Source organism: Spermophilus citellus, assembly GCF_964194105.1.
Source record: "Spermophilus citellus genome assembly, chromosome: 3".
NCBI classification, from domain to species: Eukaryota; Metazoa; Chordata; class Mammalia; order Rodentia; family Sciuridae; genus Spermophilus; species Spermophilus citellus.
Genome location: NC_138184.1, coordinates 104,414,797 through 104,438,975, shown reverse-complemented (window position 1 = coordinate 104,438,975; position 24,179 = coordinate 104,414,797). Strand labels below are relative to the sequence as shown.

At 49.0% G+C, this 24,179-nt stretch overlaps 1 protein-coding gene across 3 annotated transcripts in view; it reads left to right on the top strand.

Moving 5' to 3' along the window:
- Positions 1 to 24,179, top strand: part of POLE (DNA polymerase epsilon, catalytic subunit) — a 48,296-nt gene that overhangs the window by 4,282 nt on the left and 19,835 nt on the right. Inside the window, exons 2-29 of one of the 3 annotated variants that reach the window (XM_081283013.1) lie at positions 810 to 951; positions 1,382 to 1,462; positions 1,838 to 1,882; positions 2,009 to 2,101; positions 2,387 to 2,541; positions 4,371 to 4,512; positions 4,630 to 4,710; positions 5,347 to 5,454; positions 5,708 to 5,818; positions 6,071 to 6,156; positions 6,369 to 6,488; positions 7,712 to 7,844; positions 8,074 to 8,187; positions 8,458 to 8,670; positions 8,937 to 9,044; positions 9,197 to 9,325; positions 9,396 to 9,498; positions 9,585 to 9,731; positions 10,021 to 10,118; positions 12,873 to 13,021; positions 14,075 to 14,167; positions 14,364 to 14,508; positions 16,058 to 16,215; positions 16,572 to 16,767; positions 18,728 to 18,942; positions 19,699 to 19,801; positions 20,223 to 20,303; positions 20,390 to 20,512. In XM_081283013.1, coding sequence (XP_081139139.1) covers positions 810 to 951; positions 1,382 to 1,462; positions 1,838 to 1,882; positions 2,009 to 2,101; positions 2,387 to 2,541; positions 4,371 to 4,512; positions 4,630 to 4,710; positions 5,347 to 5,454; positions 5,708 to 5,818; positions 6,071 to 6,156; positions 6,369 to 6,488; positions 7,712 to 7,844; positions 8,074 to 8,187; positions 8,458 to 8,670; positions 8,937 to 9,044; positions 9,197 to 9,325; positions 9,396 to 9,498; positions 9,585 to 9,731; positions 10,021 to 10,118; positions 12,873 to 13,021; positions 14,075 to 14,167; positions 14,364 to 14,508; positions 16,058 to 16,215; positions 16,572 to 16,767; positions 18,728 to 18,942; positions 19,699 to 19,801; positions 20,223 to 20,303; positions 20,390 to 20,512 — 3,472 coding nt within the window. Of the gene's footprint in view, positions 1 to 809; positions 952 to 1,381; positions 1,463 to 1,837; positions 1,883 to 2,008; positions 2,102 to 2,386; positions 2,542 to 4,370; positions 4,513 to 4,629; positions 4,711 to 5,346; positions 5,455 to 5,707; positions 5,819 to 6,070; positions 6,157 to 6,368; positions 6,489 to 7,711; positions 7,845 to 8,073; positions 8,188 to 8,457; positions 8,671 to 8,936; positions 9,045 to 9,196; positions 9,326 to 9,395; positions 9,499 to 9,584; positions 9,732 to 10,020; positions 10,167 to 12,872; positions 13,022 to 14,074; positions 14,168 to 14,363; positions 14,509 to 16,057; positions 16,216 to 16,571; positions 16,768 to 18,727; positions 18,943 to 19,698; positions 19,802 to 20,222; positions 20,304 to 20,389; positions 20,513 to 24,179 lie in introns of all 3 variants that reach the window. The other 2 variants (XM_081283012.1, XM_081283011.1) reach the window with 2 other exon arrangements.

The window sequence follows — 24,179 nt, the reverse complement described above, 5'->3', positions numbered from 1 at the left end:
CAGGAGAGTTCTACATGCTGCCTTTTATGACTGTAGCCATTCTCCCATGCTTGTTGATTGTTAATCTGCTTTCCATTTCTATAATTTTATTTTATTTATTTTTTTTTTTTTTTAAAGAGAGAGGGGGACAGAGAGAGAGAGAATTTTAACATTTATTTATTCTTAGTTCTAGGCAGACACAACATCTTCGTTTGTATGTGGTGCTGAGGATCGAACCTGGGCCGCACGCATGCCAGGCGAGCGCGCTACCGCTTGAGCCACATCCCCAGCCCCCATTTCTATAATTTTATTTCAAAAGTCCTATATAAGTGGAATCGTGAAGTTTGTGATTGGGGGTTTGGCTTTTAATCATGCAGTATAATTCTCTTGCAATCCATCCAAATTGTGTGAATCCATTTGTTGCTGAGTGTATTCATATATGGATAAACCACAGTTGACAACTTGCCTGTGGAGGAATATCTGGGTCATTTGTTGGTTTTGGCTATTATGTGGACATTCACATACACTGTTTTTGTATGAACATTGGTTTTCATTTCTCTTGGATAAGGAATACAGTGCTGGTTTTTATGTATTTATAGTATCACATAAGATAGAGCATCCATCTGTGATTGCTGTTTTGATTAGTGTTCTCTTTCCAAAGTCAGACAGGTTTAGAAGAGCCTGCTGTTGTCCTGCTTCTCCCTTGGTGAGCCTTTCAAGCAGTCTTGGCACATACTGTGCCAATCAGAAGCACTTAGCTCAGTGGGTTGAGGACTGTGGGGTGGGTGGTGTCATAAGTGGTAAGACCTGGATTCTCTTCTTTCATTCAGCGATGATGGCCCCACTTCCTCAGTCTCTGCGCTTAAGCGCCTGGAGCGGAGCCAGTGGACAGATAAGATGGACTTGCGATTTGGTTTTGAGAGGTTGAAGGAGCCTGGTGAGAAGACCGGCTGGCTCATCAACATGCACCCTGTGAGCACCTGTATTTTCCTCAGCCTGTCCTCCCCAGGCGGGTGGCTGCATCTTTTCATGTAGTGTGACCCTTACCCAAAGAGTGGGCAGCTCTGGGGGCCTGTCTATTGTGTCTGACACAGGCGGGAGAGCTGGTTCCTGGCCCGCCTTCTCTGCTCCCAACATTATCACGGGCTTCGAGAGGCCCCTGAGAAGAATAAAGCAGGGGCACCCTGTCTGCCATGGGAATGAAGCTTTTAAGGACAATGAAGAAGAGACTCAGAGAGATCCCCATTTGGGAACTGCTATGATGCAGTGCTTGTGAACCAGCTTGGTGGTGGTTTTGCAGGGTGGAATAAAGAGCTGGGTGTGATGATTTGTTCTGCTTTCTCAGAAGGGCTTTAGGCTGTGCAGAGGATAATCTGCCCATGTTGACCTGGTTCTTTTGCAGACTGAGGTCTTAGATGAAGATAGACGCTTAGTCAGTGCAGTGGATTACTACTTTATTCAAGATGATGGAAGCAGATTTAAGGTAAGCTTCTGTCCCCAAGAAACCAAAACCCACCTGTGAGGAGCAGTTGTCCAAAATGACAGTGTTTATTTAGTGCTGCAGCTATTGGGGAAGGAATGGGAGGCTTCTAGGGTGCAGCTGCCTACAGCCTGTCAGGAACATGGTCACTGGGAGCCACTTCAGTCACAATTAAGATGTCCAGGGAGAAGTTAGCTCAGGAAGTGACAGTGTTGTATTTCTTAGGTTCTTGTCCCTGAAACACATGCAGATCTGAATTTCCTATATGTTCTCCCTCCTAAGGGTTGTCAAAGTTCTGATGCCTTGAATTCAGGTTGCTTCACTTTGTCTCCCTTTTTTCTTGCTCATTGCCTTTGGGTGGATTGGTGACTCCTGCAGGTGGCCTTACCTTATAAGCCGTATTTCTACATTGCAACCAGAAAGGTAAGTCTGTTCTTGGAGTCAGGTCAGACAATGCGCCTTCCTGTGGTTGGCTTCAGAGCTGGGAAACAGATAAGGAAGAAACAGACCTTACTGATGGAAAGTCCTTTCATTCGGATCCTGATTTAGGGCTGTGAACGAGAAGTTTCATCTTTTCTCTCCAAGAAGTTTCAGGGTAAAATTGCAAAAGTAGAGACTGTCCCCAAGGAGGACCTGGACTTGGTGAGTACCACCCAGACCCTTCCAGGGACAGAGAGGCTGGGTCCAGTCAGTATCAGGCAAGACTAAAAAAGTAGAAAGGCAGGTCGTCATTGGGTTGTGTGTAGGGCAGAGGATGGAGGATGGGATTGTTCTGAATGCTCTCCAGGAGGCTGGTGCCCCACGGGGGGGACGGGTGCTTTGCACCCAGTCTGATTCGTGTGTGCATCTGTGTTGCTTTACCCCCATCCACTCAGCAATGATGTCCTGTTTCTCTTGAACTCACAAGGTGGTCTCTTCACTTTATAGCCAAATCACTTGGTGGGTTTGAAGCGAAATTACATCAAGCTGTCCTTCCACACTGTGGAGGACCTTGTCAAAGTGAGGAAAGAAATCTCCCCTGCTGTGAAGAAGAATCGGGAGCAGGACCGTGCCAGTGATGCATACACAGCCATGCTCTCCAGGTAAACGAGAGGAAGTTTACCTGAAGAGCACCAGCAGGTCCAGGGTGACAAGATGGACCAAGATGGGGATTTCTCAGTAGTCACCTCACTGCCGAGCTCTGCTCAGTGTAGAAACTCTTGAGCACTGAGAGGCGCTCTGTTTTAGTTAAACAAGCCACAGCTTTCCATGTCATTTTTTTTTTTATTTTTTTAATATTTATTTTTTAGTTTTTGATGGACACAACATCTTTGTTTGTATGTGGTGCTGAGGATTGAACCCGGGCCGCACGCATGCCAGGCGAGCACGCCACCGCTTGAGCCACATCCCCAGCCCCCCCATGTCATTTTTTACATCTTAGCTGTCTCCTCCCACTGTTAATGCTGGGGATAGAACCCAGGGACCTCATGTTCTAGTGCTCTGAACTACATTTCCAACCCTTTTTGCTTTTTATTTGAGTCGAGGTCTTGCTAAGTTGCCCAAGCTGGCCTCATATTTGTAATCCTCCTTCCCCAACCTCCTGAGTACCTGGGAGCACAGGCATGTGCAGCTGCACCCAAGTATGGCTCTCTGTTCTTATAAGAGGGGTGGGCTTGTGGCTCTACAGTTGAGTTGCTTTAACACTGGACATTTGGAGAGGCCCCTCATCTAGCACCTTGACACAGCCCATCCATAGCTTGTATTGAGTGCTGAGATTTGTAGAACATGTCTTCCCCAGAGATCCTTAGGTTTTATACAGAGATTTAAACTAAAGAATACCAAATGCTGTTCATCGTATGTTTAGATGTCAACAAGGAAGTAAGAGTTTAAGGAGAGAATACATTGGGTAGTTAAGTTTGGGTGTCTTTAGAACTGATTGTACCCTCAGATAAAATTCAGTTTGGCCCTCTGAACACTTCTACAGTCCATCCCCTCACCTCCCCTTCCCAGTGATGCCACAAATTACTTTTCAGAATATTGCAAGTGTAATCAGAGACTGAGTCTACAGAGGCCTCAGCCGTCTCTCAGATGCTTTTTTTTTTTTTTTTTGTACTGGGTATTGAACCCCAGGATGCTTTGCCAGAGAACTACATCCCCAACCCCTTTTGGTTTTTATTTTGAGATAGGGTCTCACTAAGTTGCCGAGGCTGGCCTTGAGCCTGTGGTCCTCCTGCCTCAGCCTCCCAAGTCGCTGGGATTACAGTCATGCGCCACGGCACCCAGCCTCTGAGGTTCATTTTTTCTCTCATTAGTCCATTCAGTATTTGAGCTTAGTGGGCTAATAGTGAAGCAAACGTTCTGGTGTCAGATCTCTGGCTTGGATAGAAGATCAGCTGTCAAACAAAGTTAACATTTACTATCGCGTTACTGTGTAATGAGCCAAGGGCTGCACAATTATTACCTCATGTGGTACTTACCACTCCCCTGTGGGGTGGGCTGGTTGTAGTCTTCCTCATTTTCACAATGAGGAAGCAACCCCTCTGTAAGGGTGGGCCACATCTGTCTACACAGTGGAGACCATATGTAGGTCTGTGAATTCGGGGTCTGATCTCAGCTCTGCGTGGTACAACCTCCGCAGTAGCAGAGAGGACGTGGTAGGGTCTGGCCAAACTTGGGTGCTCTCCTGATCTGTAGCACTTGAATGTAGCTTATGTAAAATGCACACACCTCAAGTGTGTACTGAACTGAATTTGTCGTATGGCCAGTTGCACAGGAAGTTGATTCCCAAGGCTACTGCTCAAGGGACTTCTCTAGTCATTGCAATCATCTCAGTTTACCCTTTGTGATAGCTAGGTGTGGACCCTGGTCTTCACCTCCTCCAGCCCCTATCAGGGTGTAATTGAGTTAGTGGCTCTCTCTGCTTATTTCCTAGCGTTCTGCAAGGGGGCAGTGTAATTACTGATGAAGAGGAAACCTCTAAGAAAGTAGCTGACCAGCTGGATAACATAGTAGACATGCGCGAGTATGACGTCCCCTACCACATCCGCCTCTCCATCGACCTTAAGATCCATGTGGTGAGAGTCTGGCAGGCTGCTTCTTGAGTGAGGTTCCTACTGGTGTTAGGGATAAGTCTGTGGAGGGGTAGACTTCTCACGATGTAGGGCCCCATGAATTCCCTGTGCACTCTGCAGGCTCATTGGTACAACATCAGATACCGGGGAAATGCTTTTCCAGTGGACATTACCCGCCGGGATGACCTTGTTGAGCGACCTGTAAGTATTGCTTGGATTTCCTCAGTCCTGAAACTTCACCTTGTTTTCTGAAGGGATAGATTCAGTGCTAAAAGGTGAATTTGATTCATAGGTTTGCTTGCTGTTTCCTCAAATGTTTTCTAAACAGTATCATGGAGTGAGAATTCTTCCTATCAGTGTCTGACCTGAGAGTATAACTTCATGGTCTGGCATGGATGTGGAGCTAGACTTGGTTTGGACCTCAGGGGGAAGACGGTGACTCTGGGTAGCTAACAATGAAGTCACTGAGGACAAATGGGTTATAACAGGAAGACTTTGGTTCAGGCCTTGCTTGCTGATCTGGGGAAGTCTTAGTGTTCAGTTTTCTCAAATCCAAAAAGAAGAGGTCAGCCTTGCCACAGTCGCTCGGCAGGGTTGCCCTGAAGGTCATGTTGGGGCAGTGGTTTTAAAGAGCATGGAGCTTGGGTGGTGTGTACCGACCTCACCGCAGCTCCAGCCTTACCTGTGTACTTCAGCTGCACACCGTGGTGAGCCTCTTGGCTCTCTAGCAGCCTTTAGCTCTTTCCTGGAGCAAGCAGAGGTGGAGCAGGCTGGTGGTGGGTGTCCAGATCTTGTCTGACTTTGTTGCTGACTTCATGCTGCATTTTCTCCCTCCAGGACCCTGTGGTGTTGGCATTTGACATTGAGACCACCAAACTGCCCCTCAAATTTCCTGATGCTGAAACAGACCAGATTATGATGATTTCTTACATGATTGATGGCCAGGTGAGCAGATGGCTTTTGGGAGGTAAGCTCCCTGGCGGGACTGTGTGTGGTCACCTGCGGCTGGGAGTTGCTGAGTGAGTGAGGGGGTAGAGTCCAGAGATGTGCACAGCCCTCCCTCCTGGTGGAGACCTGGGTACATGGCTTTCTTCTTGGGAGCTTGCTGTGGAGCCCGCGTGATGAGGCTGTGGGCAGTGCTGGAGATGTCTTGGCCTTGCTGTCTCTGACTCCTGCTGCCTGCTGTGAACTTGGCCAGGGCTACCTCATCACCAACAGGGAGATCGTTTCTGAAGATATTGAAGATTTTGAGTTCACCCCCAAACCAGAATATGAAGGGCCCTTCTGTGTCTTCAATGAACCCGATGAGGTAAAGAGCCCTCACATGGAGGAGACTGCCCTATATTTGGGGATAAGACATGAATCTTTGTGCTGATCCTTATGAAGCCTCGGGCATTCCTGGAATCAGGGCGGGGATGCCAGCTTCCTTTTCAGGGCCAGTCCTCATCCATGGTCAAGACTGGGGTGGTGTGGGCCCAGTGCTGGACTGTGGGGAGGTGTTTGGAAGTTGCTGGAAGCAGATAAAAGCAGTGCTCTGACCTCTCTGCTTTGTCGAACTCAGGTCCATCTGATCCAGCGATGGTTTGAGCATATCCAGGAGACTAAACCCACCATCATGGTCACTTACAACGGGGACTTTTTTGACTGGTGAGCCTAGCGTCACATTTATGGGTAACTGATAAGTGTTGGGGAGGAGGAGAGAGTAGTAGGAACTCGGCCTGATGGAGAAGAACTTCTGTGAAGAATTCCTGGTTTGCTCTGGAGTCTCCTGGGAGCAGTCTTCCCTGTGCCTGAGGAGAAACGGAGGAAGGAAGACTAGAGACTCACCTCTTCCTGTTGCTCCTCTGTCCTGTACCTAGGCCGTTCGTGGAGGCCAGAGCAGCGGCCCACGGCCTGAGCATGTACCAGGAGATCGGCTTCCAGAAGGATAGCCAGGGGGAGTACAAGGCGCCACAGTGCATCCACATGGACTGCCTCAGGTAGAGCCCATGCACGGCTGGCCGCTTCTCACCAGCCTGGTGGGTGAGGTCTGCAGACTGGAGGAGAGTGGCCTCTGCAGGGCCACCGGTCACCTGAGGGCACCACTGCTGCAGCTCTGCGGAGCCCTTGCACACGCAGTCTGACATTGCTGATGCTCCATTTAGTCGGCAACACACTGAACGTGGGCCTGTGGGGAAGTCAGACCAGAAGGAAGTGCTGGCAGTGTGGCTCAGTGTGGCTGTGCAGCAGCCAGACCCAGGGTGGCATGAGAACGCTGGGTCAGCTGGCCCCCAGCACGTCTGCTTGGAGGAGGTGGCTTCTGTGCTGGTGGGGAGGTGTGTCCTTCTCAGCCATTGTGTATGCTTCATGTTAGGTGCTGCACTGGGGGTGGGGGAAGGCCAGGAGGCGGAGCTGGTTCACAGTGTGGCAGGGATAAAGAGAGGCAGAGCTCCATCTGCTACTGCAGATGGGGGCCTCAGTGGGGGGTGGGTGCCTGACAGTCTGCTGTCAGTCAAGCCTGGGATGAGGGCAGAGAGCAATTACAGATGAAAGGTGTTTCTGCTGTTATCCTTGTACTAGTCTGAAAGCCCCACACACCTGGAGAATCCTGGAGACTGTTGACCTTGGTGACATGGAGCCTAGGGTTGGTTGGGGCTTTTGTCCTGGATTAGGAGTCTGGTATTTAGGTCTTGGTAAAAGCCCTGGTAGTCAATGAACTCGAGATGAGAAATGAGAGAGTTTGCACGGAGGGAGGGGACGACACCTGGCACAGAGGCCACAAGAGGTAGAAACAGTGCTGTTCCCAGGGAAGGTGTTGGTGTGAGCCTGCAGGCTGGGGGGGGGGGGGTGGAGCTGCGTTCCCAGTGTGGGGCAGGGATGGTCCTATTTCATGGTTGGGAATCTTGTAAGAGAAGGAAGAAACACCCCATATGGTTTGGAGAACAAGGCTGGAGGTGGCAGAGGGGAGGTCTGGGGAGTGGCCTGAGGATTCTTGCCAACTTGCCTTTTCACTTCTCTATTGAAAGGCTGAATACTTTGCTGAGGATGGGATGTGAGGCCAGGGGCCCCAGGGAAGCACTGCATTGCCTTCTGTTTTGTATTTTGTGAGGTTAGATCCAGGTGGAGGGTTTTGAGGGGCCTGCACTGTGGGGTCTTAGCGTCAGTCTTAGATATACTCTTGTGTCCACGAAATTGTATTTGGCATCTATTTTCCTCTTCCTAGGTGGGTAAAAAGGGACAGCTACCTTCCCGTGGGCAGTCATAACTTGAAGGCGGCCGCCAAGGCTAAGCTTGGCTACGACCCTGTGGAATTAGATCCTGAGGACATGTGCCGGATGGCCACCGAGCAGCCCCAGGTACATGAGCCATGTCCCAGCTCTCCTTGCAGCTGTGAGGTCACCCTTGTTCCCACCAGAGAAGCCACATCTCCAGGCCATGGTGCTGGCTGTCTACGCTGGCTGCATTTGGCCCAGTGGGGTACTCTTCCTCTGGGAGGCAACTGTTCTAAGCTTTGCCTGCTAAGCCTGCTACCTTTCCCTGGCCTTTGAGTTGTGATGGCCCTGCCCTCTGTTGCTCCCTCCACAGACTCTGGCCACATACTCTGTGTCGGATGCTGTTGCCACTTACTACCTGTACATGAAGTATGTCCATCCCTTCATATTTGCCCTGTGCACCATTATCCCCATGGAGCCTGATGAGGTCAGTGTCCCTCTACTTCCCTGCCGTCTTCTTAATGCACTGGTGCCTCCCAAATGCGCTGGTCTTACCGGGCTGTGGGGGAAGGCAGCAGCAGGATTTTGGTGTGTGAGGCCACACCTGGGGCTCCATGTGGAATAATCATGGAGGCCTTCTCTTTTTTCCTGTGGCAGTCACTTTCTAAGGTCTTTCTGTGGGTCCTGGACTTTCCCTGGGCTGCAGAGCCTTTGGCAGGCTCTAGGGGTACACAGCTGGACATGATATCTCCTGCAGGTGCTGCGGAAGGGCTCGGGCACACTGTGTGAGGCCTTGCTGATGGTGCAGGCCTTCCACGCCAACATCATCTTCCCCAACAAGCAAGAGCAGGAGTTCAACAAGCTGACAGACGATGGCCATGTGTTGGATGCTGAGACCTACGTGGGGGGCCACGTGGAGGCACTGGAGTCGGGCGTCTTCCGCAGTGATATCCCCTGCCGGTTTAAGATGGTGCGCCTCCTGCCTGGGAAGCCACAGCTAAAGCGGAGTCCCTTCTCCCTGCTCTCCCCAGTTGGCCCCTCTTGCCAGTGGTTCCTCTGGCCCAGCTCTCTGCCAGGGCAGGCCTCACGTGGTGTGCTTTGGGAGCATTCTTGCCACACTTCCTGCCACGTGCATGGTGCACAGTGGGGCTCTGTGTTTGGTTGCATGTCACACCTGTGGCATAGGTGAGGTGCATTGTCCCTGTGACCCGGGTCCTCTCATATTCCTTGCTCTAGAATCCTGCTGCGTTTGACTTCCTGCTCCAGCGGGTGGAAAAGACCATGCGCCATGCCCTTGAGGAAGAGGAGAAGGTGCCTGTGGAGCAGGCCACCAACTTTCAAGAGGTAGCTCTCCAGAGTGGGGTGTTCTGTGTCTGGCTCTGCCCTTCCATCAGTGCTCAAGCATCTGGGCCCTAAGTGTTGTCTGTTGTGGTCACTCTGCTTTTGTCCAGTTTCACCTTGGACACCAGCATCCCTTCATTTCCCTTTCTCTGCAGGTGTGTGATCAGATAAAGACCAAGCTCATCTCTCTGAAAGATGTTCCCAACCGAATCGAATGTCCCCTTATCTACCACCTGGATGTGGGGGCCATGTACCCCAATATCATCCTGACAAACCGCCTGCAGGTGAGCCCTCGCTTCTCACATTAGAACTAGAGCTGTCTCCGCAGACCTTAATGCTTTCTGTCTCCTGCAGCCCTCTGCCATGGTAGACGAGGCCACCTGTGCTGCATGTGACTTCAACAAGCCTGGAGCAAACTGCCAGAGGAAGATGGCCTGGCAGTGGAGGGGCGAGTTCAGTGAGTGTGGGCCCTGGAGGTTGCTTGGCATGGTGGGCGGGACCCACATTCTGGTCTTGTTGGAACCCCTCTCGTCTTCTTCCCAGTGCCAGCCAGTCGCAGTGAATACCATCGAATCCAGCACCAGCTAGAGTCAGAAAAGTTTCCCCCCTTGTTTCCCGAGGGGCCGGTGCGGGCCTTTCACGAGCTGTCCCGGGAGGAGCAGGCCAAATACGAGAAGCGGAGGCTGGCAGGTGAGTGCCCAGGAGGCTGCAGCTTTGCACACTAGCTCTGCTCTGGCCAGCATGTGGCAGCCTGTGGGCAACAGAGCTCTCGGGTGTTTTTTCTGTGGTCTTGGTTTCTTTTGTACCCAGAGCCTGTTCTTTTTTGCTGTGATAAACCAGTGGTTCATAAACCAGTGGATTTTCTGTTCCTTCATGTTAATGTAGAAAACGGGGCTCCTGGGCATCCCTGTGTCTCAGTTTGCTTTTTTGCGTCTGGAAGTCTCACATGCCTGCCCCCACCACTCTCCATGATGTTTAGATTACTGCCGGAAAGCCTACAAGAAGCTCCATGTCACCAAGGTGGAGGAGCGCCTCACCACCATCTGCCAGCGGGAGAACTCCTTCTACGTGGACACGGTGCGCGCCTTCCGAGACAGGCGCTACGAGTTCAAAGGGCTGCACAAGGTGGGCATTGCTGAGGAAAAGCCAAGCTTGGCTTCCTGGGGCCTTTGCTTGGGCCCGTGTGGACATTCATGGTCCTCAGTGTGCAGGTGCTGGTGTGGATCCCCTGAGCTGGCAGACGCATCTGCACAACATGCACAGTGTCTGTGGGTGAAGAACACGCAGCCCTTCATCCACCCTGGCCTGGGACCCCGGAAGGATTCTGAACAATCGTTTCTCAGCTAATTATTTAGAATTTAGAGCAGCAGCCTGCAGACTCCGGCTAGGCCAGCTCTTCTGAGAGTCTCGCTGGCACCAGTTGGCTTGCAGGTTTCTGGCTGTTCTCCCACTACTGGGGAGGTGAGTGGAGAAGCTGCGTGGCTCTTTGCTTGGCTGACCTCTGGTAGGGAAACTAGGGCTCATCCCATGAGAACAAGGATGATATGTAACAGTGCCTCCGTTGCAATGGGAGGCTGTAGTTTTGTGTCAAACCACATCGAGTGATTTCTGCTGGGAGGCTTCCCCTCGCTGCTAGACCTCGAAGGCCCTTGCTGCGTGTCCCATCATTTCAGCACCGCCAGTGTATGGGTGGCGCTCATCCTCACTTTATTACCATCACCTTTAATTCTTGGTGGTGGTGATGTGGGTATGCGTGGAACTGAAGGCTCAGGTGCTGCTCGGTGGTGCACACACCGCCTACTGTTTTGCACCGTCAGCCCCCTGCTTCTGCATAGCTCTTACCTCTTCCAAGACTGAGCCCTGTGTCCAGCCCCAACCCAGCCCTGTCGGCCACTGCCTATCTGAAGGCAAGCTCGGTGCCTTACGCAGGAGAACCCTGCAGTGTGTGTCTTCAGCTGGTTCCTTGACTTAGTGCAGCGTGTAGCACTTGTCCCTGGCATTCCTTCAAGTGTTCCATTGTGAACAGAATTCAGCATGTGTTGTCTGTGCCTTTGTCCACTGATGGGTCGTGGTTACCTCCACCTTTTGGGTATTATGCATCATCCTGTGGATGTGGGAATACAAATATCTCTTCAGATTCCTGCTTTAAAATTTTTTAAAAATTCTTTTGGATAGATACCTGGCAGTAGAATTGCTGGAGCGTACGGTAATTCTGAGCTTACCTTTTTAAGGAACTGCCTTTCCCCCTCACTTTATTTTAGTGATGCGGGTACTTGTTCATCTGTCTTCCCTCCTTCATCAGATAGGCCCTGAAAGTGAAGTAAGTGACTTTACCTGGCTTCTTCAGAATCTAACGGGATTCCTGGCATATAATAGGCACTCGTAAATATCTTATTGTTTTCCTCATATTTATTTATAAGTGGACACGTATCTTTATTTTATTTTTATTTGGTGTCTCATGCATGCTAGGCAAGTGCTCTACCTCGAGCCACAACCCCAGCCCTTCTCTGCATTTCTGTATCGATGGCTTTTACCAGAATCCACTGAGCTGTTTCCTTCACCCTGACTAGAAGCAGGCACACCTGACTTCTAGTCACAGGACACAAAGCCGGCCAGACAGGCCCAGGCCTCAGACACCCCACAGCAGGGCTAGCCAAGACTCCACGGAGCCATGACCTCCGAGCTCAGCCCTCTCCTTCCACCATAGCAGCTCCGCCTCCTGGACTCACATTGGGAGGGATAGAAGGCATGACCTGCCCACATGAGCATCCTCCTATCCCACTGGGCCCTGGCTCCAGGCCCCTCGCCTGGCACCGGGGGCCTTATACCCCTGGCCCAGCATGTATGATCCAAAGACTTTTGGTCTCATGTAAACTCTGTGGAGTCTCGATTGCCTAAGACTTTATTAAGTTCCTCGAACATCTCGACGGGGGAGCAGGGGTCTGCTGGGACCAGGAGGGTGCTGTGTGTTGGGCTGTGGCTGTAGTGTCTCTGTGGTACAGTGTGGTAGGAGGGCCAGCGGACATTGGTGAAAGTGAGCTGGATCTGCCATCATCTGAACCCATCGCAGCACCTCTGGCAGAGTGTGCTCACCCTCTTTAGTAGAGTTGTGTGGTTTTGATAAATGCATTTGGTTGTCTCTCAGCACCAGACATCATTGGGAACACTGCACGCTCCTTGCTTGGCTTTGCAGCATCTATTGGCCAACGCTTGCCGTATCTTACGAGCAGTCAGGGACCTAAGCACTGTCACCGCGGGGTGGCTGTAGCGGTTGTGGCGGCTGTCTGCCTGGCACGGGTTCCTGTTTTTACGATTGTACACTGTAACTCACTTGTCAAACACGCTGAACAAGGGGCAGCGGGACTTGGCCTGGGAGCCCCAAAGAGACCCATCAGTGGTCATCAGCTCATTTTCATGTGGTTCTGCTAGGGGTTGCAACGACCTCAGGTCTAAGGTGTGTGGGTGGATCATTGCTGTAGCGGGTGTTTGCTCCAAGTCTGGTCCCATGGGGGAAAATGTGCTGTGTTCCCTGGTGCTTGGAACATTTGCCTCCCGATGGTCCACATGATAGGGATGTGCTGGAGATGGCTGGGCGAGGTTGAATGTGGATTTTGGCAAGTGTCCACCTTGTTAGATGTCTTGGTCACAGCGGAAGTGTCGTGGTGAAGGAGGAGAAGGCCCATGGGTTGTAACCTCGGCAGTTTTTGAGTGGGTCTGCTCAGACACTCTCGGGGCATGGGATGGAAGGAAGGCGATATAAATTCTGGGCTGTTGACCTTGTGAACTGTGAAATGGGAAAACTAGGCAGCACTCACGGCTTGCATGTTGCAGGTGTGGAAAAAGAAGCTCTCTGCAGCCATGGAGGCGGGTGATGCAGCCGAGGTGAAGCGCTGCAGGAACATGGAGGTCCTGTATGACTCGCTGCAGCTGGCTCACAAGTGCATTCTCAACTCCTTCTACGGCTACGTCATGCGCAAGGGGTATGGGCTGCATCGGATGCTCAGGGACAAGTACATGGGCAGAGTGTCCTCTAATGTCCGGAGAGATGGGGGGACAGCTCGTTGATTTCTGGAGACGTGGGCTCAGGGTGGGACTGGGAGGCCACAGAGAGTTGGGCTGTGCTGGCTGGAGGAGGTACAGGCTGCTGGACCCTTGGTCTGAACACTGTGGATTACAAGGGCACCTCATTGATTTCAGCATACTGTGCCACTTGGTGTCATTGCCTGAGAGTATGGAAAGGGCCTGGGTGCTTGCCAAACAGCACCAATGCATTGAAGGGTGGACAAGGCATGGACCAACAATGGCCATGGAGCTGGCTGAGGGGCCAGGATCTTAAAGCCACAGTGGACGCTGTTTCCAGGGGGAGTAGGAAGCAGGTTCAGGTGATGGTGGGCAGTGAGGCCTGAGCTATGTTTCTTAGACAGGAATGGTCAGGGCCTCAGGAACAGCAGGCAAGACAGGCCTCTCGATCGGGGGTGTGGTAGATGAGAGGACTGGCAACTGGCAGCTCTGGATAAAGGTGGGAGTCTGGCCCCTGTCATCAATTTTGAGGGAAGAATGTATTTACTTGATGTTGCTTTTGGAGGGAGTGACATGTTTAATGCCACTGGGGCAGAGGGGGTGGAGAGACTGAGACAGGAGGTGGAGGACTGGCCCAAGCAGGCAGTGTGGTGGGCTAGCTTAAGGCTGAGGGCATCTCCCAGGCAAGCGCTTGGAGTCCTCTTAGAGGCCAGAGGTGGAGGGGGAGTATAGAGGGCATTAGCTGGGTCTAGGAAGGGACTGCGTCCTGCCAAACTAAGCTGGTGCCAAGGCTGTACACTGCACCCTTCCAGAACTTTGCTGAGCCACACTTTGCTTCCTGAAGTAGGGACAGAAGTGTCCTTGGGGCAGAGCCAAATCCTACCTTGGTTTTGTCCTGTTTCAAGCTTGTGTGGCTGCTGCCATCGTCCCTCCGGGGGTCCTCCCTTCCCTCCCCCAGTCCCTGTGGCAGGACTCCCACAGCCCATCCATTGCAGGCCAACTGTCTTCCCCAGGGCACGCTGGTACTCCATGGAGATGGCTGGCATTGTCTGCTTTACGGGGGCCAACATCATCACCCAGGCCCGAGAACTGATAGAACAGATAGGGTGAGTGGGCTTAGGTCCTCAGCCAGGGCTCACACAGCAGGGTGGAGCCTTGGGAGGATTGATAACTAGAAGATCTCTTGCCGGGAAGATGGCTGGGTTTGCTGTCATTGTGTTTGCGGGATCTGACACTTGGTTCTCTAGTATATGGGACCACCATCTCATATCCGTGAGACCTTAGTCCTCTCTGTCCCTAAAGGAGGCCCTTGGAACTGGACACAGATGGAATATGGTGCGTCCTGCCCAATAGCTTCCCAGAAAATTTTGTCATCAAGACGACCAATGCGAAGAAACCCAAGGTGACCATCTCCTACCCTGGGGCCATGTTGAACATCATGGTCAAGGTGAGTCTGGGTTGCAACAGGAGAGACATCTCATCCTGACCGCTGGCCTGGCCCCAGCATGGACACGGGCAGCCCTCAGGGAGGGTGATTTCCCTGGTTCTTTGCAAGACCCTCAGCTCACCTGCTCATCCTCCTGATACAAACACACTTCCTCACCTCCTCAAGTCTTTTCTGGCCTTAGGGTCTGTGGTCAGTCTGCAGAAGTCACCAAGTGAGTTCTTTTTCCTGCAGCACAGTACCCACACTATTTTAGATCTTTTTTTTTTTTTTTTTTAATTTAAACTTAAAGAAAACTAAAAAAGTAGTACAAAGAATTCCATGTACACTCTAACCTGCTTTCCCTGCATTAACATCTACATAAGCCACAGCACAGTCGTCAAGATGAAGGAACCCCTATTGGTGCACCCTGTAACTAAACCAGACTTCACTGGGATCTCCTGCTTCTCTTGCTTCTGTCCTTCCTCTGTCCTGAGCCCATACTGTATCTCCTCCAGCGTGGGGCTATGCCTTGGTCTCCTAGCCAGCCGTTTTGTTGCCTAAGCTTGATCCAGGGCTGTCTGTTCCTTGTTATGAGGCTGAGATTATTAGGGCTCTCTGGGAGGACCACCACAGAACTAACACCCCACTGTTGAGTCCTGGTTGTGTTGGGTCAACGTTTTAAGAACATTGTGTGGGTCACCAGAAATAGGTGCTGTCTGCATCTGCCATACCTCTCTACTCTGATGTTCCTTCTCTCTGCTACATGTGCCATTCTTAGTAATGACACACAAAGAAAGAGGGTCAGTCCCCTTCCTGGAGGAGCACAGAACCTGGGCAAATTTGGAGCCACCACAGTGGTTAAGGAGGGTTATAGAGGAGAGAATTAGAGACTTTGCCAGTACCCTGTTACTCTGTAAGCTTCAGCATGCTAACCCAGATCTCCCTTGTCTCCATGTGGGTTTCCTATGGTGAGCTTTCCCCATTTCTTCCACTTACATTAATTGAAATTCTGTAGGAGCTGTCAGCCTTCTCCCATTTATTCCCTTGTTTATCTGTTGGCTTATTTATTTGCATCAGCAGGGTGGTGGGTGTTGTCATGTGAGGTTATGGTGCCATCTGACCCATGCGTGTTGGTTATCAGATCCCCCTGTTGGCCTGGGGCTCCCTCACCTCTGCCGTGTGCTCTCGGGCATGCCCTCTTTGTGTTTTTTGGCTTTTGTTTTTGGAGTACTTATTCCTGGTACGAGACCATCCAGCCTTGGCTGTGTTCTCCCTAGAGTCAGGCAGTTCTCCACAGAGCCCCTGCCCACCTGAAACCCCGGCAACCATGGTGTTTTTCCTGGAAGGTCCTATGTGGAAACAACAGCCTGGAACTTGGACTGGGCAGAGTGCACTGGAGAATCAGCAGGCTATTGTGTGTCTCAGGGCGCCCTTCCTTTCCGCTGCCAGGTTGTGACCACTGTATGGAACAACCTCAGTTTGCTGACCTGTCCACACCTTAAGGGACAGCAGATGGCTTCCAGGTCTGGGCCTTTGTGAGTGAAGTTATCCCTTCTCACTTGGTTCTCAGGAAGGCTTTACCAACGACCAGTACCAGGAGTTGGCAGAGCCCTCCTCACTCACCTACGTCACCCGCTCAGAGAACAGCATTTTTTTTGAAGTTGACGGGCCCTACCTTGCCATGATCCTTCCAGCCTCCAAAGAAGAGGGGAAGAAACTGAAGAAGAGGTAGGGCCCTCACAGCCACTGTGCTCTGGAGGAGATGTGTTGAGGTGGATTGGGCTCCACGACCCATCTGGAACTCAGGCCCAGAGCAAGGGTGCACAGGCTGAGTGTTGGTTGGGTTTTCTCCCTGGCTTAACTTGAGAAGCGGAACCCCAGTGTGGCAATGCTCCTCACACTGCCCTCCTCTGGTTCTGTAGGGTAGGCCCTTGAGTTGTTCTGGAGTTGAGAACCCTTTGTGGGTGGAGTGCCGTTGGCTGCCACTGGCGATGGGGGGTGAGAGCAGGCTGAAGACTGCAGAGGCAAGACAGAAGCAGCCAGTGCCCCACTGAGGCTTTGCTGTAAGGCCCTTCTTTTTTCAGATATGCTGTATTTAATGAAGATGGTTCCCTGGCTGAGCTGAAGGGCTTCGAGGTCAAACGCCGTGGGGAGCTGCAGCTGATTAAAATCTTCCAGTCCTCTGTGTTCGAGGCCTTCCTCAAGGGCAGCACCCTGGAGGAAGTGTATGGCTCGGTCGCCAAGGTGGCCGACTACTGGCTGGACGTGCTATACAGCAAGGTCAGAGCCGCCTCCCTCACCACCGAGTCAGTGGACCAACCCTCTCCTGCAGGAAAGGGACCTTGTGCCTGGCCTCCTGGAGAGCAAATGGACATGGCTGACCCTTAGCACTGGTGTCCCAGAATTCCCCCTTGGCTTCTCTGTCCAGCGACAACTCTGAAGGAAGCATTTTTAAGTTGACATGATCAAATAGGGGGAAAATTTACCAATGATCACATGGACTTCTCTGATTTTTAAAGTCTCTGTAGGCCCTACACAAGCACACGTAAACTCCAGTTTGTTTTGGTTTAATTTTGTCTTGTCTTTGTTTTTGTACTGGGGATTGAACCCAGCTTTACTACTGAGCTACATACACCCCCAGACCCCTTTTATTGTTTATTTTGAGACAAAATCCTGCTAAGTTGCTGAGATTGGCCTCAAACTTGCAAGCCTCCTGCCTCAGCCTTCCAAGTCTCTGAGATTGCAGATATGCACCACTATACCTGACCATAACTTTTTTTTTTTAGTAGTAGTTGGACACAATACCTTTATTTTATTTATTTTTATGTGGTGCTGAGGATCGAACCCAGGACCTCACACGTGCTAGGCGAGCACTCTACCGCTGAACTACAACCCTAGCCCCTGATTATAACTTTTATAACTTACTCCCTGCACTGTAATAAAAGAAATACAAAATGAATTACAGTGACAGATATTCCTCAGAACATTGGGCTGCCCCTGTGCTGCCGTGTACCTGTATGTACAAGCTGCGTGCCACCTGGCAGCTCGAATCCGCCCCCCTGAGATGGTCACTGCTGTCTGTCAGCTGCCGTCAGTCAGAGCTCTGCTACCACCACTGCTGCTGTGTGCATGTGGCTCTGCCTTTCCTCCTTTGCTCTGTTTTTAACAGTAGTCTTTCTTGGTAAAAGGAATGTTGAAATGTTCTGGAACATTTTTCTGGCTTTTAGGAGCTGAGCAGATCTTACAGATGGCAGTTGGGGAACAAGTGTGCCAAGAAACAGCTGCATCAGCCAGGCGTGGTGGCACAGACCTGTAATCCCATCTGCTTGGGAGGCTGAGGCAGAAAGATTATAAGTTCAAGACCAGTCTCAGCAAGTTAGGCCCTGTCTCAAAATACAAAGGGGTGGCTCAGTGCTCAGTGGTGGAGCACTTGCCAGTGCACATGTGGCCCTGGGTTCAATCCCCAGCACCACATATACACACAAATGAAAGCTGGGACTGCATTAGCACCATTGGTGCCTCATCAGGCCAGAAGGCAGAGTCCCCTGCTAGTCCCAGTGGCTCTCCTTCCTCCAGTTCTTCCCTCCTTCAATTCCTTCCTCTGCTGTGCACCTTTAGTGCTGCTCACCAATACACATTTCTCATGCAACTTTTTTTTTTTAAATAAGATCAATTGATTTTTTTTTTTAAAGAGAGAGAGGGGGAGAGAGAGAGAGAGAGAGGGAAATTTTTTTAATATTTATTTATTTATTTTTAGTTCTCCACGGACACAACATCTTTGTTGGTATGTGGTGCTGAGGATCGAACCTGGGCCTCACACATGCCAGGCGAGTCGCTACCGCTTGAGCCACATCCCCAGTCCTTCTCATGCAACTTAATAAAATAAAAACTCAAGTCTTGTGCTCTTTTTGTTTAGGTATTAAAATGAGCAGTAGGGCTGGGGCTAGAGCTCAGTGGTAGAGGGCTTGCCTAGCATGTGTGAGGCATTGGGTTCAATTCTCAGCACCATGTATAAATTAATAAACAAATGTCCATCAACAACTAAAAAATAGTTTTTAAAAAAGATGAATTTTAAAATAAATAAAATGAGCAGTAATAGGAAAGCCTTTCAAAAATACAGAGCCTGCCTTTATCTCCTCCGGTGGGGACACTGCTGGTCCTGTGGGATCAACGCCCTGGTGAGCTCAGGCCTAACCTCGGCCTCTCCACTAGGGCTTCACCCATTGCCTTTTTTTTCTAGGCAGCTAACATGCCCGATTCTGAGCTGTTCGAGTTGATATCTGAGAACCGCTCAATGTCTCGGAAGCTAGAAGATTATGGGGAGCAGAAGTCCACATCTATCAGCACAGCAAAGCGCCTGGCTGAGTTCCTGGGAGACCAGATGGTCAAGGATGCTGGGCTGAGCTGCCGCTACATCATCTCCCGCAAGCCTGAGGGCTCTCCTGTCACCGAGAGGTAGGGGCACCCTCCAGGGAGGGACTGGCTATGCAAAACGGCATGGGTGGTGGAGCTTCCTCAGCAAGAACATGTGCTGGTTGGTGTTGAAAGAAGTAAGCCTTGCTGGGGTCCTGGTGAGACCCTGGGGGTTTGAGCCTGGAGAACCTGAGTTTGGGGAGTCAACTCCTTTCTGTCGAGGGCTTAGAGTCAGGGTGTCTTGGAGGGTCATATGCAATTGTCCTGTTACCAGGCAAGGTCTGGGTCGAGCTCCCTTCCCTGTGTCACTCAGTTCCCTGTGCTGACAAAAAGATGCCCTCTGGCTTCTAGAACCACTTCAAGGGCAGTTGCAAAAGATGCCTCTCCCACCGGGAAACTTCAATGTGCACAGAGGCTGGAACCATGTGGGGATGACCCGAAGGAAACAGGAAGAAGCTGTGATTGCCTGTGGATGACACACAGAATAAAGGGCTTGTCCCTGGTGTGCTCCTGGTTGAATTTCTACTAGGACTTCAAGAGCTGGGATGGCTCCATGGGAAGCCTTGAGAACAGCCAGTGGTGGGGAGTGCACGTTAAACCTGTCTTTTAATACAATGGAACATCATCTAGTTATTGAACATTATCAACATACATGAGATGCAGTCTGTACAGCATAACATTCTTTAAAATGTAGGTTATAAGCTCTTATAAACACTTACTTCCATGTACATTTGATTACAGTTACAGTGGATCTGGGTGAGTCTCATTGTGAGTCTCTTTGCTTTCTTCCTCACCCAGGGCCATTCCACTTGCCATTTTCCAAGCAGAGCCCACAGTGAGGAAGCACTTTCTTCGGAAATGGCTTAAGAGCTCATCCCTTCAAGACTTTGATATTCGGACAGTGAGTACCAGTTTTTTTCTACTCTTAAAAATTTTAGAGGAAAGCTAGTGAGAATAGAGCAAAATATGCCTGCCTTGGATCATATCTCCTGTCTTGTCTGGAGTCTTCATTCCTGACTGCCTTCTTTCTTGTGTGTAAGAGGTAAGGAAATAGAGTATTTTAGGGCACAAATGGAAAAGCAAAATGCTGGGAGGCCCTTCGGCTATTCTTTTGGATAGACTAAAGCTAAGTGTACTGGCTCAGCCACCTACTGGCTTGTAAGCTCATTCAGCTGTCTACCAAGTTTCCTCCTCTGAAGCAGGCACCTGGAATTCTAGGGGATTAAGTAGGACACAAAACATTTAGCACAGTGCTCTGCGTGAGTTGAGACTGAACACAGAGCTCCTCTGCTGCCATTTCTCTCTGCTGCCTGCTCATGCAGATTCTGGACTGGGACTACTACATCGAGCGCCTGGGGAGTGCCATCCAGAAGATCATCACCATCCCCGCGGCTCTGCAGCAGGTGAGGGCGAGAGCCAGTGGACCCAGCCAGGTGGCTGGGAACCCAGGGAGCTGACACAGCGATCCCTGATCGATATCCTTGTGCAGGTGAAGAACCCAGTGCCACGCGTCAGACACCCAGACTGGCTGCATAAGAAGCTGCTGGAGAAGAGTGACATCTACAAGCAGAAGAAGATCAGTGAGCTGTTTGTCCTTGAGGGAAAGAGACAGGTAACAGACTCAGCCAGGAGACACAGGGTGTCAAGGTACTGGAGCTACCATCCATGGTACTCGGTATCATCTTTAAGGTGCTTTTTTTTTCCCCCCTAAAAAATGTACATCTTGGTACTTTGTTCTTTAATGCCCTCCAGTGTTAGCTATTGTAATTGGAAACAGATTGTGAGTCATCAGGTAAGGGTAAAGAGCTATCTTACGCTTAAACATTGAGGTATATGAATGAGACCTGGGAGCGTGAGCAGATCACTGCACCATGTAGCCTCAGTTTTGCTACTGTAGACACTCATTCTTTCCTGTAGACACACTTGGAAACAGTGGAGATAATACAGTGAAAGAGTTAGCTAAATTCACAACAGTGAAGAAATATTTTCAAGTGATGAAAAATTAAAGTGAACTATAAACCAGAGCAACACAGTCCCTCATGTGATTTTTTAAAAATCCAGATTCTCGGGTGGACTGGATTTTAAAGACTTCACATGTCTCATTTGTAAGAGCTGTACCTAAGATATGAGGGTACAGAAGAAGTAAATGCACCAGGTAAATGTTAACCAAAAGAAAGCCAACATCACTATATTAATGCAAACAAAATAATGTCTAAGCCCAAGAATATTAGCAGACATAGGAGAGTTATTGAATAATCCTGGAAGTTTTAATTCATTGGGAACATGAAATTCTAATAATGTAGCCTCAAATTCAGTAATGTAAAATTTTACCCGATTATAAGAAAAATTGACAATTCGGGAAATTTTAACTCTCTCAACTGACATATTAAGCAGACCAGAAATTAGTAAAAACTCATAAAGTTGGAATGATATATTTAACTAGATTTAGTAATTAGCTACTTGTAGTAAACAAACAAAATCTTTTTTTTTTTTAAGTTTTATTTGTTTTGTTTTATGTGGTGCTGGGGATGGAACCTAGTGCCTCACATGTGCAAAGCAAACACTCTACCTCTGAGCCACAACCCCAGCAACAAACAAAATCTTACACTCAATAAGTGGGGGATGGGGGGGCTGGGTTGTGGCTCAGTGGTAGCAGGCTTGCCTAGCATGTGTGAGGCACTGGGTTCGATTCTCAGCACCACATATAAAACAAATAAATGAATAAAGGTCCATCAATGACTAATAAAAATAAGTAGAGAAGCACATTCTTTTCAAGAACACAAAATAACAACCCTATATATACTACAAAGTAAGTTGTAACAGGTTCCAAATAATTTCAATACAGACCATGTTTGGAAGTTAAGAAACAAGGCTTATAAGTAATTCATGGATCAAAGAAGTCACAGAGGAAATTAGACAATACTCAGAACTGAGTGGAAATACACTATTGAGATTGGTAGTGTGCAGACAGTGTATGCACATTTGCATGTCTACACATGTGTTAGGAAAAACAGTAGACATAGATTCAGGTTTTATCTGACAGAGTCAGAGCAACAGACACACAGGAAGTAGAAAGAAACCCTATGGCAAGGGCAGGAATGAAGAGACAGCCGGAGCCTCTCCTGAGCACAGACTGGCTCCAGACATGAGCAATTAATGAAAACCAGAGTAATTACCAATAAAGCCTGAAAAAATGAAAAAAATTCCCATTCTGTGCTAAACTGGAAAATAATTGGAATGGACAGCACCATAGAAGAATTGTGAAAACCAGCCCTGGAAGAAATGAGGAAACCTGAACAGAATTTGAACCATTGAAGGAGAACTCAACCACAGGTGAAAAGGAGCCAACACCAAACATTCTGTGCTTAGTGACCATTGGTAGTGCTTATTAGTTGGTGATGGAACCAATAACAATGTGAGATAGGAAGTCTTAGGCCATTTTTAGTTAAAATAAACAACAGATGCAAGAATATTAGCAAAAGTCAATGGGGTAGCACAAGAACAAGAATGATTGACCAAGTAGGATTCACGCCAGAAGGGGCAAGTGTTTTAGTAAGCTGCTAATTGAATTATTCCTGGGAGAGTCCATTTAATTCATCATTAAGAAAGAAAACTCAGAGGATCATCTCAAAGAGATGCAGAGAAAACATTTGATAGACTTTAATGTTGGTTCAGGATAAAGCTTTCAGCAGTCGAAGTCAGGTTAGATGAGGTGTTTCTCACTGATAGAGCACATCTTGGCCCCAGCTGCAGACCTCTGCTTTGTGACAAAACACTGGAAGCTTGAAGGAAGGGATGAGAGAGGTATGTGTTAGCATGCTGCTTTTCAAGACTGTTTGGAGGTCTTTGCTGGCATAATTAGACAAGAAAAATTAAACTTTAGGTATTGAAAGAAAAGCTGGGCATGGTGGCACACACCTATAATAGCAGCCACTCAGGAGGCTGAGGCAAGAGGATCGAAGGTTTAAGGCCAGCTGAGCAACTTAAGACCCTGTCTCAAAAAGGGCTGGGCATGTAGCTCAGTGGTAGAGAACCCCAGGGTTCAATCCCCAGTGCCAAAAATACAAAAAGAGGGAAACAAACTCACTGTTTGCAGATAATATGATCTGGTAACACAAAATATAAGGAAGCCTAGATGTTATTTTTACATTTAATAGGACAAGAGTAACACATTTGAACAACACAGATACAAGATAATATATAAAAATCTAATTTTGGGGCTGTGGTTATGGCTCAGCAGTAGAGTGCTTGCCTAGCATGTGTAAGGCCCTGGGTTCGATCCTCAGCACCACGTTAAAAAAAATTAATAAATAAAATCTGTAGCTTTTACACTGGAAACATTAGAAAATACTTTTCAAAAAGCAAATAAATTCTCGGTAACAAATATATGTAAGGTTTTCATTGAAAAAAATGTGACTTTATTTAAATATGTAAAAAGTCACCTAAGAACCATCTTCTTGTGTGGAAGGACTCAATATTAGAAGCAGTTTGCCCCAAATTAATCCATAAAATTCACTGTGATTCCAGTAAAATCATCTACAGAGTTTGGGGCTACAACTTGATAGATTAATCCTGAAATCCATATGAAGAGTAAAGATCAAAATAACTGGGGCTGGATCTTAGTGGTAGAGCACTTGCCTCACACGTGTGAGGCACTGGGTTGGATCCTCAACACCATATAAAAATAATAAAGAATAAATAAAGATCTTGTCCATCTACACTAAAAAAAAAAAATTAAGCTTGAATATTCCACACTTTAAGAAAAAATAAATAACCAGAGCTTTTCTTTTTCTTTCTTTCTTTTTTTTTTTTTTTTTTTTTCCCAATCACTGGGGTCTGAACCCAGGAGTGCTTCTTACTAAGTTGCTGAGGATGGTCTCAAACTTGCAATCCTCCTTCCTTAGCCTCCCAAGCCTCTGGGATTACAGGCATGCACCACTGCGCTCTGACAACCAGAGCAATTTTGAAGGATACAGTTCTTTTTTTTTTTTTTTTTTTTTTTAATATTTATTTTTCAGTTTTAGGTGGACACAATATCTTTATTTTTATGTGGTGCTGAGAATCAAACCCAAGGCCTCACACACACTAGGCGAGCGCATTACCACTTAAGCCACATCCCCAGCCCGAAGGATACAGATCTTTCATTGTGCCTTGCTATATCTGTAAAGGCTAGAGAGTAGAGCTAACTAGGAGCCTGAAAGAAGATCCCTTTGGGGCTGGAGATATAGCTCAGTTGGTAGAGGATCGCCTTGCATGCACAAGTCCCTGGTTTCAATACC